This window comes from Podarcis erhardii (genome assembly GCF_964252035.2).
Source record: "Podarcis erhardii genome assembly, chromosome: 3".
Classification (NCBI taxonomy): Eukaryota; Metazoa; Chordata; class Lepidosauria; order Squamata; family Lacertidae; genus Podarcis; species Podarcis erhardii.
This window is the reverse complement of record NC_138507.1, coordinates 120,263,957-120,276,014: the sequence shown is the minus strand read 5'-3', so window position 1 is coordinate 120,276,014 and position 12,058 is coordinate 120,263,957. Positions and strand designations below refer to the sequence as shown.

General features: G+C 48.3%; 1 protein-coding gene across 8 annotated transcripts in view; it reads left to right on the top strand.

Annotated features, from left to right (window-relative positions):
- Window positions 1–12,058, top strand: part of HMBOX1 (homeobox containing 1) — a 124,687-nt gene that overhangs the window by 102,450 nt on the left and 10,179 nt on the right. For all 8 annotated transcript variants that reach the window (XM_081854856.1, XM_081854861.1, XM_081854858.1 and 5 more), the window contains exons 6-8: window positions 2,806–2,959; window positions 9,156–9,238; window positions 9,366–9,461. In XM_081854856.1, the coding sequence (XP_081710982.1) occupies window positions 2,806–2,959; window positions 9,156–9,238; window positions 9,366–9,461 (333 nt within the window). The remainder of the gene's footprint in view (window positions 1–2,805; window positions 2,960–9,155; window positions 9,239–9,365; window positions 9,462–12,058) is intronic.

Below are 12,058 nucleotides of genomic sequence, written 5' to 3'. Positions count from 1 at the left end.
CCTGGTTCCCTGTAACCTCACTTCTCGCAACGAGGGAACTGCCAGAAGGCCCTCGGCGCTGGACCTCAGTGTCCGGGCTGGACGATGGAGGTGGAGACGCTCCTTCAGGTATACAGGACCGAGGCCATTTAGGGCTTTTAAGGTCAGCACCAACACTTTGAATTGTGGTCAGAAACGTACTCGGAGCCTGTGTAGGTCTTTCAAGACCGGTGTTATGTGGTCTCGGCGGCCACTCCCAGTCACCAGTCTAGCTGCCACATTCTGGAATAGTTGTTGTTTCCGGGTCACCTTCAAAGGTAGTTGAGAACATATAGGATTTTTCTTTTTCTTTTGGTCCTCTTTTTAACGAAGGAGGACCTCTGTAATGCTCCTCTTACAGAATTTATTTGCATCTGGATGCTACATCAGCACAGAAATCTGTTTCCAGCCCCTGCCCCCTGCTTTGACGTTGATTGTACTGACTTGATAAAAGTCCAAGCGTGTTTGTTTAACAGGGTTTCCCAAACTGTTTTTTGGACTCCAACTCCTATCATCCCTAGCTAGCAAGACCCAGTGGTCAGGGATGATGATGGGAATTGTAGTCCCAAAACTGCTGGAGAGAGACCCAAGTTTGGGAAAGTCTGGCCTAGATGACTTTAAAAGTTTGGGGAACCCTGGTTTAAGGGAAGGGATGCAAGTCAGCGGTTTCAATCCCCGGTTACTCCAGGTAAGGTTGCGAAAGACTCCCCCCTGAAATCCTGGACAGCTGCTGCCAGTCAGTGCAGGGAATACCCAGCCAGAGGGACCAACTCTGTGCAAGGCAACTTTCTAGGTTCCTGTGGTACGTTGGGTCGGATCATTGGCCCCCTGCTCTGACTTGAAAAGCATGTTTCCCGCGGCACGTGGCTTTGCCATTCTGATCCCACCCCCCAGCAAAATAAGGAGCTTGGCAAAAGAAAAAGGAACTTTTTTGGGAGTGGTGGTTTAAACCTGCATTGCTTTTGGGTGGAAGAATTAGGGCCTTCTCTGAACTTTGACCTCCGGCTTAGCTGCAGAGGAGTTTTGGCGTGTTCACGAGCATTTCAGCAGTTCGGAAGCAATGAATGATGATGATGATGATGATTAATAATAAAGCACATCTGCGCTCTAGATTGAGGGACTGTGGGGATCTGATTATGGGCAGCAGTGTGGAGAAGGCAGAACTGTCACAGCGGTGGGCAATCCTTGGTCTACTATGTGTGCAAGAGAGGGAGGGATACAGTATATGAATTACCGTATTTTTCGCCCTATAGGACGCACCGGCCCATAGGACGCACCTAGTTTTCAGGGGGGGAAATCAAGTAAAAAAATATGATTCCCCCCCCCCCCGCAGCTCTGGACCTTCTCCCTGCTTTTGTGGGAGGTGGCGAAATTCCCCCACTTCCCGCAAAAGCCCACAGGAGCCCAGCATGACTCCTGCGGGCTTTTCGACCAGGAGGGAGAAGGGACTGAAACGGCCAGTCAGTCCCTTCTCCCTCCTCGAAGAAAAGCCCCCAAGAGCGGCACGCTCTTTAAAGGGTGTGTGGTTCCTGCGGGCTTTTCTAGGAGGTGGGGGAATTCCCCCCCCCTGTAGAAAAGCCAGCAGAAGTCGCGGAGCCCCTTTAAAGAGTACATGGCTTTTGCCTGCTTTTGCCGGAGGTGAGGGAATTCCCCCATCTTCTGCAAAAGCCCACAGGAGGGTTGGAGAGTAGCGGGAAGGCGTCGCGCGCCTTCCTGCTTCCCCCCATCCTCTGGGGCTGGCGATGGGGGAAGCGCTGCTTTCCCTACCGCCAGCCTCAAAGAGCAGTCTCTCCTGGCTTCAGCGGAAACAACGCGAAGCCTCCGGAGCGCAGGCTTCGGAGGCTTCGCGTTGCTATCGCTGAAGCCAAGGAGCCTGCATTCGCCCCATAAGACGCACACACATTTCCCCTTCATTTTTGGAGGGGGAAAAGTGCGTCTTATAGGGCGAAAAATACGGTATGTGCAAAGTAGATGTGGAGGAAATGGGGTTGTAAAGTTATAGGAGTTTGGTTATATACCTCGGGTTACAGACCATTCAGGTTGCTCGTTTTCGGGTTGTGCACCACGCTGAACCCCGAAGTTACCGGAACGGGTTACTTCTGGGTTTCGGCGCTTGCGCATGCGCAGAAGCACTGAATCACGCTTTGTACATGCACAGAATAATAATAATAATAATAATAATAATAATAATAATAATAATAATAATTTAATAATTTATTATTTTTACCCCGCTCATCTGGCTGAGTTTCCCCAGCCACTCTGGGCGACACAGAAGCACCAAATGGCAACCTGCGCATGCACAGCCACGGCTCTGCGGGTTGCAAACGTGCCTCCCGCACGGATCACATTCGCAACCCGAGCGTCCACTGTACCTGCGTGCCTTTTCACCTGAGCAAAAGAGGCTTTTTTAAAAAATGAAAGAGCAGGTGTGCTGTAGTTTTAGACGAGCTCCTGTTTCATCAGGGCAGGTGCTGTTTTAGAAAGAAGCAAATTCACGGAAGGTCAGTCTTCATGGCTACTTGTCGTGATGGCTGTTCTCTGCCTTGATGCTCAGAGGCAGCTATGCTCCTGAATCCCAGGTGCTGGAAGTCACCAGAGAGGAAGAGCTGCTCCTGCGTTTGAATCCTGCTTGCAGGTTTCCCAGAAGAGGTATCTGGCTGGCCTTTGTGAAAATAGGATTCTGGACTAAGTGGGCCGCTGCGTTCCTTCGGTGTTGAGCGGGGAGCCGAGCGGGGCTTTCCAGTTCCGCCGGGAAACACCTCTGTGTCCCGCTTTGCTTTTTTCCAGGGGCGACGTTAAGCATGAGGCCGGCCCCGATCCCAGTAGAAGAACCTGAATGGAGGCAGACTCCTCCCCCCGTCACAGCTACCTCTGGCACCTTCCGCTTACGGCGGGGAAGTCGGTTCACCTGGCGGAAGGAGTGCTTGGCCGTCATGGAAAGGTAAGGAACCCCAAAGGGCTGGGTGGACCGGGTTTGGCACAAATGTCAGTTGTGCTGTGGAGCCTAATTAAAAAAAGGGGGGGGGGCATTTCTACCTGTTCCCAATACAGTCATACCTTGGATCCCGAACGCCCTGGAACTCGGACGTTTTGGCTCCCGAACGCTGCAAACCCAGAAGTGATTGTTCTGGTTTGCAAATGTTCTTTTGGAACTCAAACATCCGACGGGGCTTCCATGGCTTCTGATTGGCTGCAGGAGCTTCCCGCAGCCAATCAGAAGCCGCGGTTTGGTTTTCAAGCGTTTTGGAAGTCGAACGGACTTCCGGAACGGATTCCGTTCAGCTTCCAAGGTACGACTGTGTTATCTACACCAGCGGTTCCCGAAGGAAACCATGGAAGATTGTAGATAGTACTGGAGGATGTTGAGATGAGCAGCCCCCTGATACGCAGATGGCGGTCCTGTTGCCCAAGGAGATTTTGGGGCAGAGTTTGGACCATTTTTTGCTGCTGGAGCTGCTTCCTTTTTATAATTTTTATTTATTTACAGTGGTGCCCTGCAAGACGAATGCCTCGCAAGACGAAAAACTCGCTAGACGAAAGAGTTTTCCGTTTTTTGAGTCGTTCCGCAAGACGAATTTCCCTATGGGCTTGCTTTGCAACACGAAACATCTTGCGAGTTCTTGCGAGTTTGTTTCCTTTTTCTTAAAGCCGCTTTTAAGGTTTTTAAGACAAATTATAATTTCCCCCCTATTCCTTATTGAAATTTCTTGGTTTCTGATTCTTCCGGTCATTTTAGCCATTTCGGCATAGTCCATCAACTTAATTTTCAGGAGCTGCTTCCTAGTTGTGTACCATTGTTGGTCAGTAGCCACTGCAGACAGGGGTGTGTATCTTGTAGGGACAGGCCTCTCCCAGTTCAGGCAAGGGTGGCGCACCTTTTCCAGCCCAGGCAATGCCTGGCACTGTTCAGGTGAGGGCGTCCTGCAGATCCCTTTTTATCAGCAGGGCCTTGAGCGTGGTGGCACCGATCCTTTGCGATTCCCTCCCTGTTCCATACCAGACAGGCACCACCTCTGCTGTTTTTTTGACACCTGCTGAAGATTTTCCTCTCCCAACAAGCTTCTTCTGATGTATGGAAGTGAGAGCTGGACCATAAAGAAGGCTGATCGCTGAAGAATTGATGCTTTTGAATTATGCTGCTGGAGGAGACTCTTGAGAGAGTCCCATGGACTGCAAGAAGATCAAACCTCTCCATTCTGAAGGAAATCAGCCCTGAGTGCTCACTGGAAGGACAGATCCTGAAGCTGAGGCTCCAAGACTTTGGCCACCTCATGAGAAGAGAAGACTCCCTGGAAAAGACCCTGATGCTGGGAAAGATGGAGGGCACAAGGAGAAGGGGACGACAAAGGACGAGATGGTGTGACAGTGTTCTCGAAGCTACGAACATGAGTTTGACCAAACCGCGGGAGGCAGTGGAAGACAGGAGTGCCTGGCGTGCTCTGGTCCAGGGGGTCACGAAGACTCGGACACGACTAAACGACAACCACAAGCTTCTTAAGCAGAGATCTTCATCCCAGTTTGGATCTGTATATTGGAATTGCGTTCCGAGTCTTTCGAAAGGTGTTCTTAACGCTTGTGGTTTGACGCCCCGCGCTCGTTTGGGAGAAAGGGCAGGGTATGGGTTTAATAAATGAAATAAATTCCTTCCTGAGTAACCTTTCCTGGGTGTTTGTGCCCATGGTGGGCAGGCATAGGAGCGAAAAGTGGGCACAGCAATAGGTGGGGTGCCTGAGATTTCTCCAGTGGGCAACATGGGACTATACCTTTGAAGGTGATTTAGAAACTACAGCAAATTCAGAACACAGCTGCCAAACTTGTGACTAGGAGCTGCTGCCGGGACCATATATCCTAAAGGATGTTCACTGGCTCCCAGTACATTTCTGAGCACAATTCAAAGTGTTGGTGCTGACCTTGAAAGCCCTAAATGGTCTCGGTCCAGTATACCTGAAGGAGCGTCATCATCCCCATCGTTTAGCCTGGACACTGAGGTCCAGTGCTGAGGACCTTCTGGTGGTTCCCTCCCTGTGAGAAGCAAAGTTACAGGGAACCAGGCAGAGAGCCTTCTCGGTAGTGGCACCCGCCCTGTGGAACTCCCTTCCACCAGATGTCAAGGAGATAAACAACTATCTGACTTTTAGAAGGCATCTGAAGGCAGCCCGGTATAGAGTCATTTTTAATATTTGATGTTTTATTATTGTTTTGTACGTGTTGGAAGCTGCCCAGAGTGGCTGGGGCAACCCAGCTATATGAGCGGGGAATAAATAATAGAATTGTTATTAGTTGCATCACTACATTCCAACCCTACAAAAGTCAGAGGCTTCTAACACTGCCCCACCCCCACAAAAAAACACAATACCCTCCATCATCACAATTTAAGGGCAGATTCCTGCCAGTCAAGCACACTCAAGGCAGTAGTTGCAGAGCAGGCGTGGCTGGTGTGGAAAAGTCCTAAGGTCCACATATTGGGTCTCGGTGGGTCGTGTTTGGCCCTCAGCCCTCCTGTTCCCCACCCTGGCTGATTTTGCAAGGCTGGGATCCACTGCATCCAGTGGAGAGGATGGAGCTGGGAACGGCAGGTGGCTACAAAGACTGCCTGCTCACGTTGGGCAGCCCGTTCCGTAGCCGATCGCTCCAGGTACATCTCTGGGTGTCCTGTTCCTTCTCCCGCGCTGCATGAGTATTGCATGCTGAGGGATCTGTAGCCCGCTTGTAATTCAATTCTCCTTTCCTTCGCTGCTGCTGCTTTGGAATTCCTCCCAGTGCACATTACGGGCTGCCAGGGTGCGGCTTTTGTGCTGGAGATCCAGAATCTCTCCCGTCTCTCCTCCGTCCCCTCCCTTCCCCGCTTCTTAAAAACATCTCTCGGAATATTTACGAGCCGAAGCTTAAAGAGAAACAGCGCGTGGACGTCTGTGCTCGTAGCTGCAGGATGGGTGTGGTTCTAGATAAACTGCGTCGTGAGATCTCTCTCGTGGCTGTGCAGTCTTCTACCCCACCTGCATGAACATAACCTTGTTTGTTGCCCCCTCCCCAATAAAATAGGCTAGCCTTGCCCTGGTCTCCTGAGAGCGGCCTGCTCTCTGCTTGCGAGGAGAGCCAGGAGGTCGCTTTGGGCGTAAATGGAGGTTCAGGCAGGAAGCCTCCTTGATTATTTGTGCAAATTTACGGACTGCTCCTAAGGGACGCGGGTGGTGCTGTGGGTTAAACCACAGAGCCTAGGACTTGCCGATCAGAAGGTCAGCGGTTCGAATCTCCGCAACAGGGTGAGCTCCCGTTGCTCGGTCCCTGCTCCTGCCAACCTAGCAGTTCGAAAGCACGTCAAAGTGCAAGTAGATAAATAGGTACCGCTCCGGCAGGAAGGTAAACGGCGTTTCCGTGTGCTGCTCTGGTTCACCAGAAGCAGCTTAGTCATGCTGGCCACATGACCCGGAAGCTGTACACCGGCTCCCTCGGCCAATAAAGCGAGATGAGCGCCGCAACCCCAAAGTTGGTCACGACTGGACCTAATGGTCAGGGGTCCCTTTACCTTTTACGGCCTGCTCCACCCAGAAGCTATGGGTGAGTGTTTATTTTAATTTATTTTAATTTATTAGATCTATATGCCTCCCTTCATCAAAAGATTGCAAGGCGGTTCACTAGAGTAACAATAGGGAAATGCGAAATGGAAGTGTTGTATTAATATTTCTGCAAAGCAATTCACATCTGTTTCTCAGTAATCCTTACAGAAGTGGGTTGTCTCTCTCTCTCTCCTGCCCCAAATCTCTTCTCTATTGGCTCACCTAGACCAACCTGGCACCCTCAAAATGTTTTGGAGTACAACGGCTGTCAGGCTGGGGCTAATGGCAGCTGTGGTCCGGAAGGTTTTTTATTATTTCGTTTTCCTGTTTCTAGCCCATCTTTCTCCTTGAGGAGCTCGAGGTGGCCTCTGAAGTTCTTGTCCTCTCCCCCTTATGTTCCCACAATAACCCTGCGAGGTAGACTAGGCTGAGAGACACTGGCTTGGTTAAGGCATCACATTAAGCCCAGCCGTGGCTTAGACCAGTGAGTCTCCATACCTGAGACCCACCTCTGACTCTCAAGCTGCAAAGTGGGGCCCATGGGCTGAGTTTGCTAAGTGGGCATGGAATGGATGAGTGGGCATGGAATGGAGTATCCTGAGAAAAGCACATGGCTGACAGGCAAATACCCCTGAAATGCAGCAGTCTTTCATCGCAGGCTGCTGGCATTAGATAAGCAGGAGAGAATGGTAGCTGTGGTGCTCAGAAAAATGGCAACGCAGAAAATAAGAGCCAATAGAGATACTAGAGGGGAAGAAATGGAGGCAGTGAGAGATTTTACTTCCTTGGGCTCCATGATCATTGCAGATGGTGACAGCAGCCACGAAATTAAAAGACGCCTGCTTCTTGGGAGAAAAGCAATGACAAACCTAGACAGCATCTTAAAAAGCAGAGACATCACCTTGCCAACAAAGGTCCGTATAGTTAAAGCTATGGTTTTCCCAGTAGTGATGTATGGAAGTGAGAGCTGGACCATAAAGAAGGCTGATCGCCAAAGAATTTATGCTTTTGAATTCTGGTGCTGGAGGAGACTCTTGAGAGTCCCATGGACTGCAAGAAGAACAAACCTCTCCATTCTGAAGGAAATCAGCCCTGAGTACTCACTGGAAGGACAGATCCTGAAGCTGAGGCTCCAATACTTTGGCCACCTCGTGAGAAGAGAAGACTCCCTGGAAAAGACCCTGATGTTGGGAAAGATGGAGGGCACAAGGAAGGAGATGACAGAGGATGTGATGGTTGGACAGTGTTATTAAAGCTACCAGCATGAGTTTGACCAAACTGTGGGAGGCGGTGGAAGACAGGAGTGCCTGGCGTGCTCTGGTCCAGGGGGTCACGAAGAGTCGGACACGACTAAACGACTAAACAACAGCAACAACAAGTGGCCATGGAAAAAAGGATTGGAATTTGGGGGCTCTTACCTGCTACCCAGGGACGCAGGTGGTGCTGTGGGTTAAACCACAGAGCCTAGGACTTGCCGATCAGAAGGTCAGCAGTTCGAATCCCCACAACGGGGTGAGCTCCCGTTGCTCGGTCCCTGCTCCTGCCAACCTAGCAGTTCGAAAGCACGTCAAAGTGCAAGTAGATAAATAGGTACTGCTCCGGCGGGAAGTTAAACAGCGTTTCTGTGCGCTGCTCTGGTTCACCGGCTTAGTCATGCTGGCCACATGACCCGCAACCCCAGAGTCGGCCACAACTGGACCTAATGGTTAGGGGTCCCTTTACCTTTACCTTACCTGCCACCCACCTGTGGCCTGAGTGTCCCTCCCTCTCCCTCCCTCCCTTCCTGCAGTTCATGGAATCGGTGTGATGTCTCGCTGGCTGGGATGTCTTGGTGGCACCAATAGAATGCTGAGAAACAGTACAGTTTCTGCGAGGGGAGTGAAAGGTCAAGTTTGTGGAGAAAAGCTTCACATGGATTTAGAGAAAGGGCAGAGAAGAACGGCAACAGAAAGTATTGGAGTATGCTGAAATAGCAAGGCTACCTGGAAGTATCCGACAGCAGGACGATGAGAAATTCCAAAAAGAATGGTCCAAATTTATGGTATACTTAGAGAAAACTGTACATAAATAAAGACACTCACAGGCCTGAAATAAAACTCATAACGTTCATTGTAAACATTTGGTTAGACCATAAGATGTAATGCTGTAATATAATAAGGAATGTATGTCCAAAGTATGATACAAAAAAATATTAAGGAATTATAGACATTGATAGAATGTATATGTAGTATTCACGCTTAAGTAAGAGCAATGTAGAGAAGCCAGAAAAGGGGTGGAGGGAAGTTAATTCGGATAAGATATATATTGAAAGGAGAATAATATTGTTAAGCTGTATTGTGTTTAAGATATTTGGACAAAAATAATAAAAATTATTAGGCAGGGGAGAGAGAAAGGACAGAGAAAGTCGCGTTAGCAGGGATAGCTTCAGGAGTGAATCGATATCTGGCAAGCTCAAGGTGGCAATTTCTTTCCCCCTCCCACAACAAAAGTTTCTCAGAAGCCTGTGTTTTGTTTTGAGGATTGGGGGAGAAGGGGTTGTGGGCGTCCTAAAAGCAAACGGCCCTTTCCTTTTTCCCGCAGCTACTTCAATGAGAATCAATATCCGGATGAGGCCAAGAGGGAAGAAATCGCAAATGCCTGTAATGCGGTGATTCAGAAACCAGGTAGGGAAAGAGGGGTTTGTGTGTCTGCGTGTGGTTAACCCCCTCCCCAAAATCCTCGGTACCCCGTGCGAAATATACGTTGACGCAGCTTGTTTTCTGTGTGTGTGTGTGTTTTTTTTTAATGCAGGGAAGAAACTGTCCGACTTGGAGCGAGTCACTTCTCTCAAAGTGTACAACTGGTTCGCCAACCGAAGGAAGGAAATCAAGAGGAGAGCTAACATTGGTAATGTATCACAAGAGGCTTAAGCAACTGCCCACGAGTAATAATAATAATAATAATAATAATAATAATAATAATAATAATTTATTATTTATACCCCTGCCCATCTGGCTGGGCTTCCCCAACCACTGGGCGGCTTCCAAGAAAATATTAAAATACAGTAACGCATCCAACATTAAAAGCTTCCCTGAACAGGGCTGCCTTCAGATGTCTTCTAAAAGTCTGCTAGTTGTTCTTCTCTTTGACATCTGGTGGGAGGGCATTCCACAGGGCGGGGGCCACCACAGAGAAGGCCCTCTGCCTGGTTCCCTGTAACTTGGCTTCTCGCAGTGAGGGAACCGCCAGAAGGCCCTTGGCGCTGGACCTCAGTGTCCAGGCCGTTTAGAAATGGGATTTGATTTGGCTTTCTTTAAGGGGAACATGGAAGGGTCATGAGGACATTTTGAATGTGGAATCTAGGGGGCTTGGTCAAAACAGATCGCTTGCCCCACTCCCCCTGCCCCATGGAGATGCTGTATAGGTTCAGATGTCTCCAAAGCGGTTGGTGTTTGGAGACCTAAAGGCTTGAGAGCTTTCAAATTACGTGCTCCAGGAAAACTTCACCTTGCTCTTTCTCCTTTGAAAACATCCGTAGTGGCAGGCAAGATTCCTTCACCTGCAACCCGGAGGAGTGAGGGAGCGTTAGGTATATATTATTATTAAGTTCATTAAAACTTATACAACTGTGGATTATTATTTTTTTTAAAAAAGCCCTCAAAGCGGTTTGCAAAAAAGGCAAAACAAGAAAACAATAACAAAAACGAACAGAAATAATTGACAACTTTCAAAGAGTTCATCTAATAACAGCAGACTTAAAAGCAGCTTAGGACTCGCACCAGCATTCTAGATACCTGGGCAGGGTTGTCTAAATAAGAACATTTTTAGCAGGGGCCGAAAAGAGCTCAGCGAAGGCCTTGCCGGCCTGATCTCAAGTGGCAGGTAGTTCCGAAGTGTAGGCGCTGCCACACTAAACAATCAAGTCCTTGACAAATGCAGGACGGGCATTCTTGTGCCACCTGTAGCAATGCCAGTTCCACCAATTTTATGTGGTCAAGTGGATACATGTGGGGGAAGGTGATTTCATAGATAAGCTGTTCCCATTTTCTAATGGCTTTATGTACAGATATATAATTATACCTTGAACTTGAACTTAGGTATGTGAAACAGTGAGCTGTTGGTTCACTCGCGATGCCTGGCAGGCCTCTGAGTCCAAATATTTGTTTATTTCCCACTTTTTCCCCTGACAGGGACTCAAGGTAGCTTACAAATAAAATAAGAATGGTTAAAAACATATGGGGAAAATCATTAAAAAAACCAATTAAAGGCTGATAGAATTAAAACCATATAAACTGTATATAAACGATATAAATATATATATTATATTATCTTTATATAAACTCTGTATATAAACTACATATAAATATATATTAAAACATACAGAGTAGGCGCAGGTTGCGTATGGATAAATATAATGATATTTGGAATCCATTTGTGAAAGGTATAATGTGAATAATTTTATTGGAATAATGGTATTTGTTATATACCCATATACTCTATTGTTTCAACATTTCGCTTTTCTTTCACACTACTCCCTCACTGAATACTTTTAGTAAAAATATAAATATTGAAAAGCAAATGAATATACAGATAATTACAATAAAAGCAACCCATTTCTCATTAAAAGCAGTTAGTTTTCAAAAGCCTGTTTGGGTCGGAAGGTCTTCACCTGCCACTGGAAGGAGGAAGTCTAACATCTCTAGGCAGGGAGGTCCAAAGTCCTTTGGGAGCACCGATAAGGCCCTCATCCATAACAAGCAAGCCAGAGTTGGTGGCGGGACTGAGAGAAGAGAGAAGGGAATCCCATAATGATTTCAGAGCCCAGGAAGGTTTGTATGAGGGAATACAGCCCTCCAGGTAGCTTGGACCTAAGCGGTGAAGGGCTTTCTAGTCTTCCCAAGGATCAGGCAGTTGACTGTGGGAAAACGGTCCCTGCAGGTAGGCTGTTTTGGAGCCTGCGGCCATTTTTGGCTGTGATATTGCGATATTGCTCCACTTAATCCCTCTGCAGGAACAAGATAAATGCCTTTAAATGCCCCTCCACACCATTCAGTTGGCATTCTGGGTATTTTACGCACCCTTCACTGCCACCAGAATTTTATCTCGCACCATCCGTTTTTAAAACGACGTGCTCCAAAGAGAAGCTCTTAAGCACAATGGCCGTTCGTATAAAATGCACGCTGGCTCAGTAACTCTAAGCCAAACCATGGTTTAGCGTGACAGAACAAATGTGCAGGTGGTTTTGCTGACACACTTCACCGAGCTCAGGTTTGCCTTAATGTGCTGCCCAGACCCGGGTTCATAGTTTAGCTCTTCTCCAAACCATGGTTTCATGTGGCACAGAAGCAAAGTGCTCAGGGAAGAGGCGTGAAGCAGCCGCAACCTCCGCTTTGGAGAGCTCATTCACATTGGCTCATGCGTTCACGGCAAGCCAGTGAACGAGGGCTGTACCAACTGTGTTTGTGCAGCTAATTCCAGAAATCAGTTTGCATTTGCTTGAGATT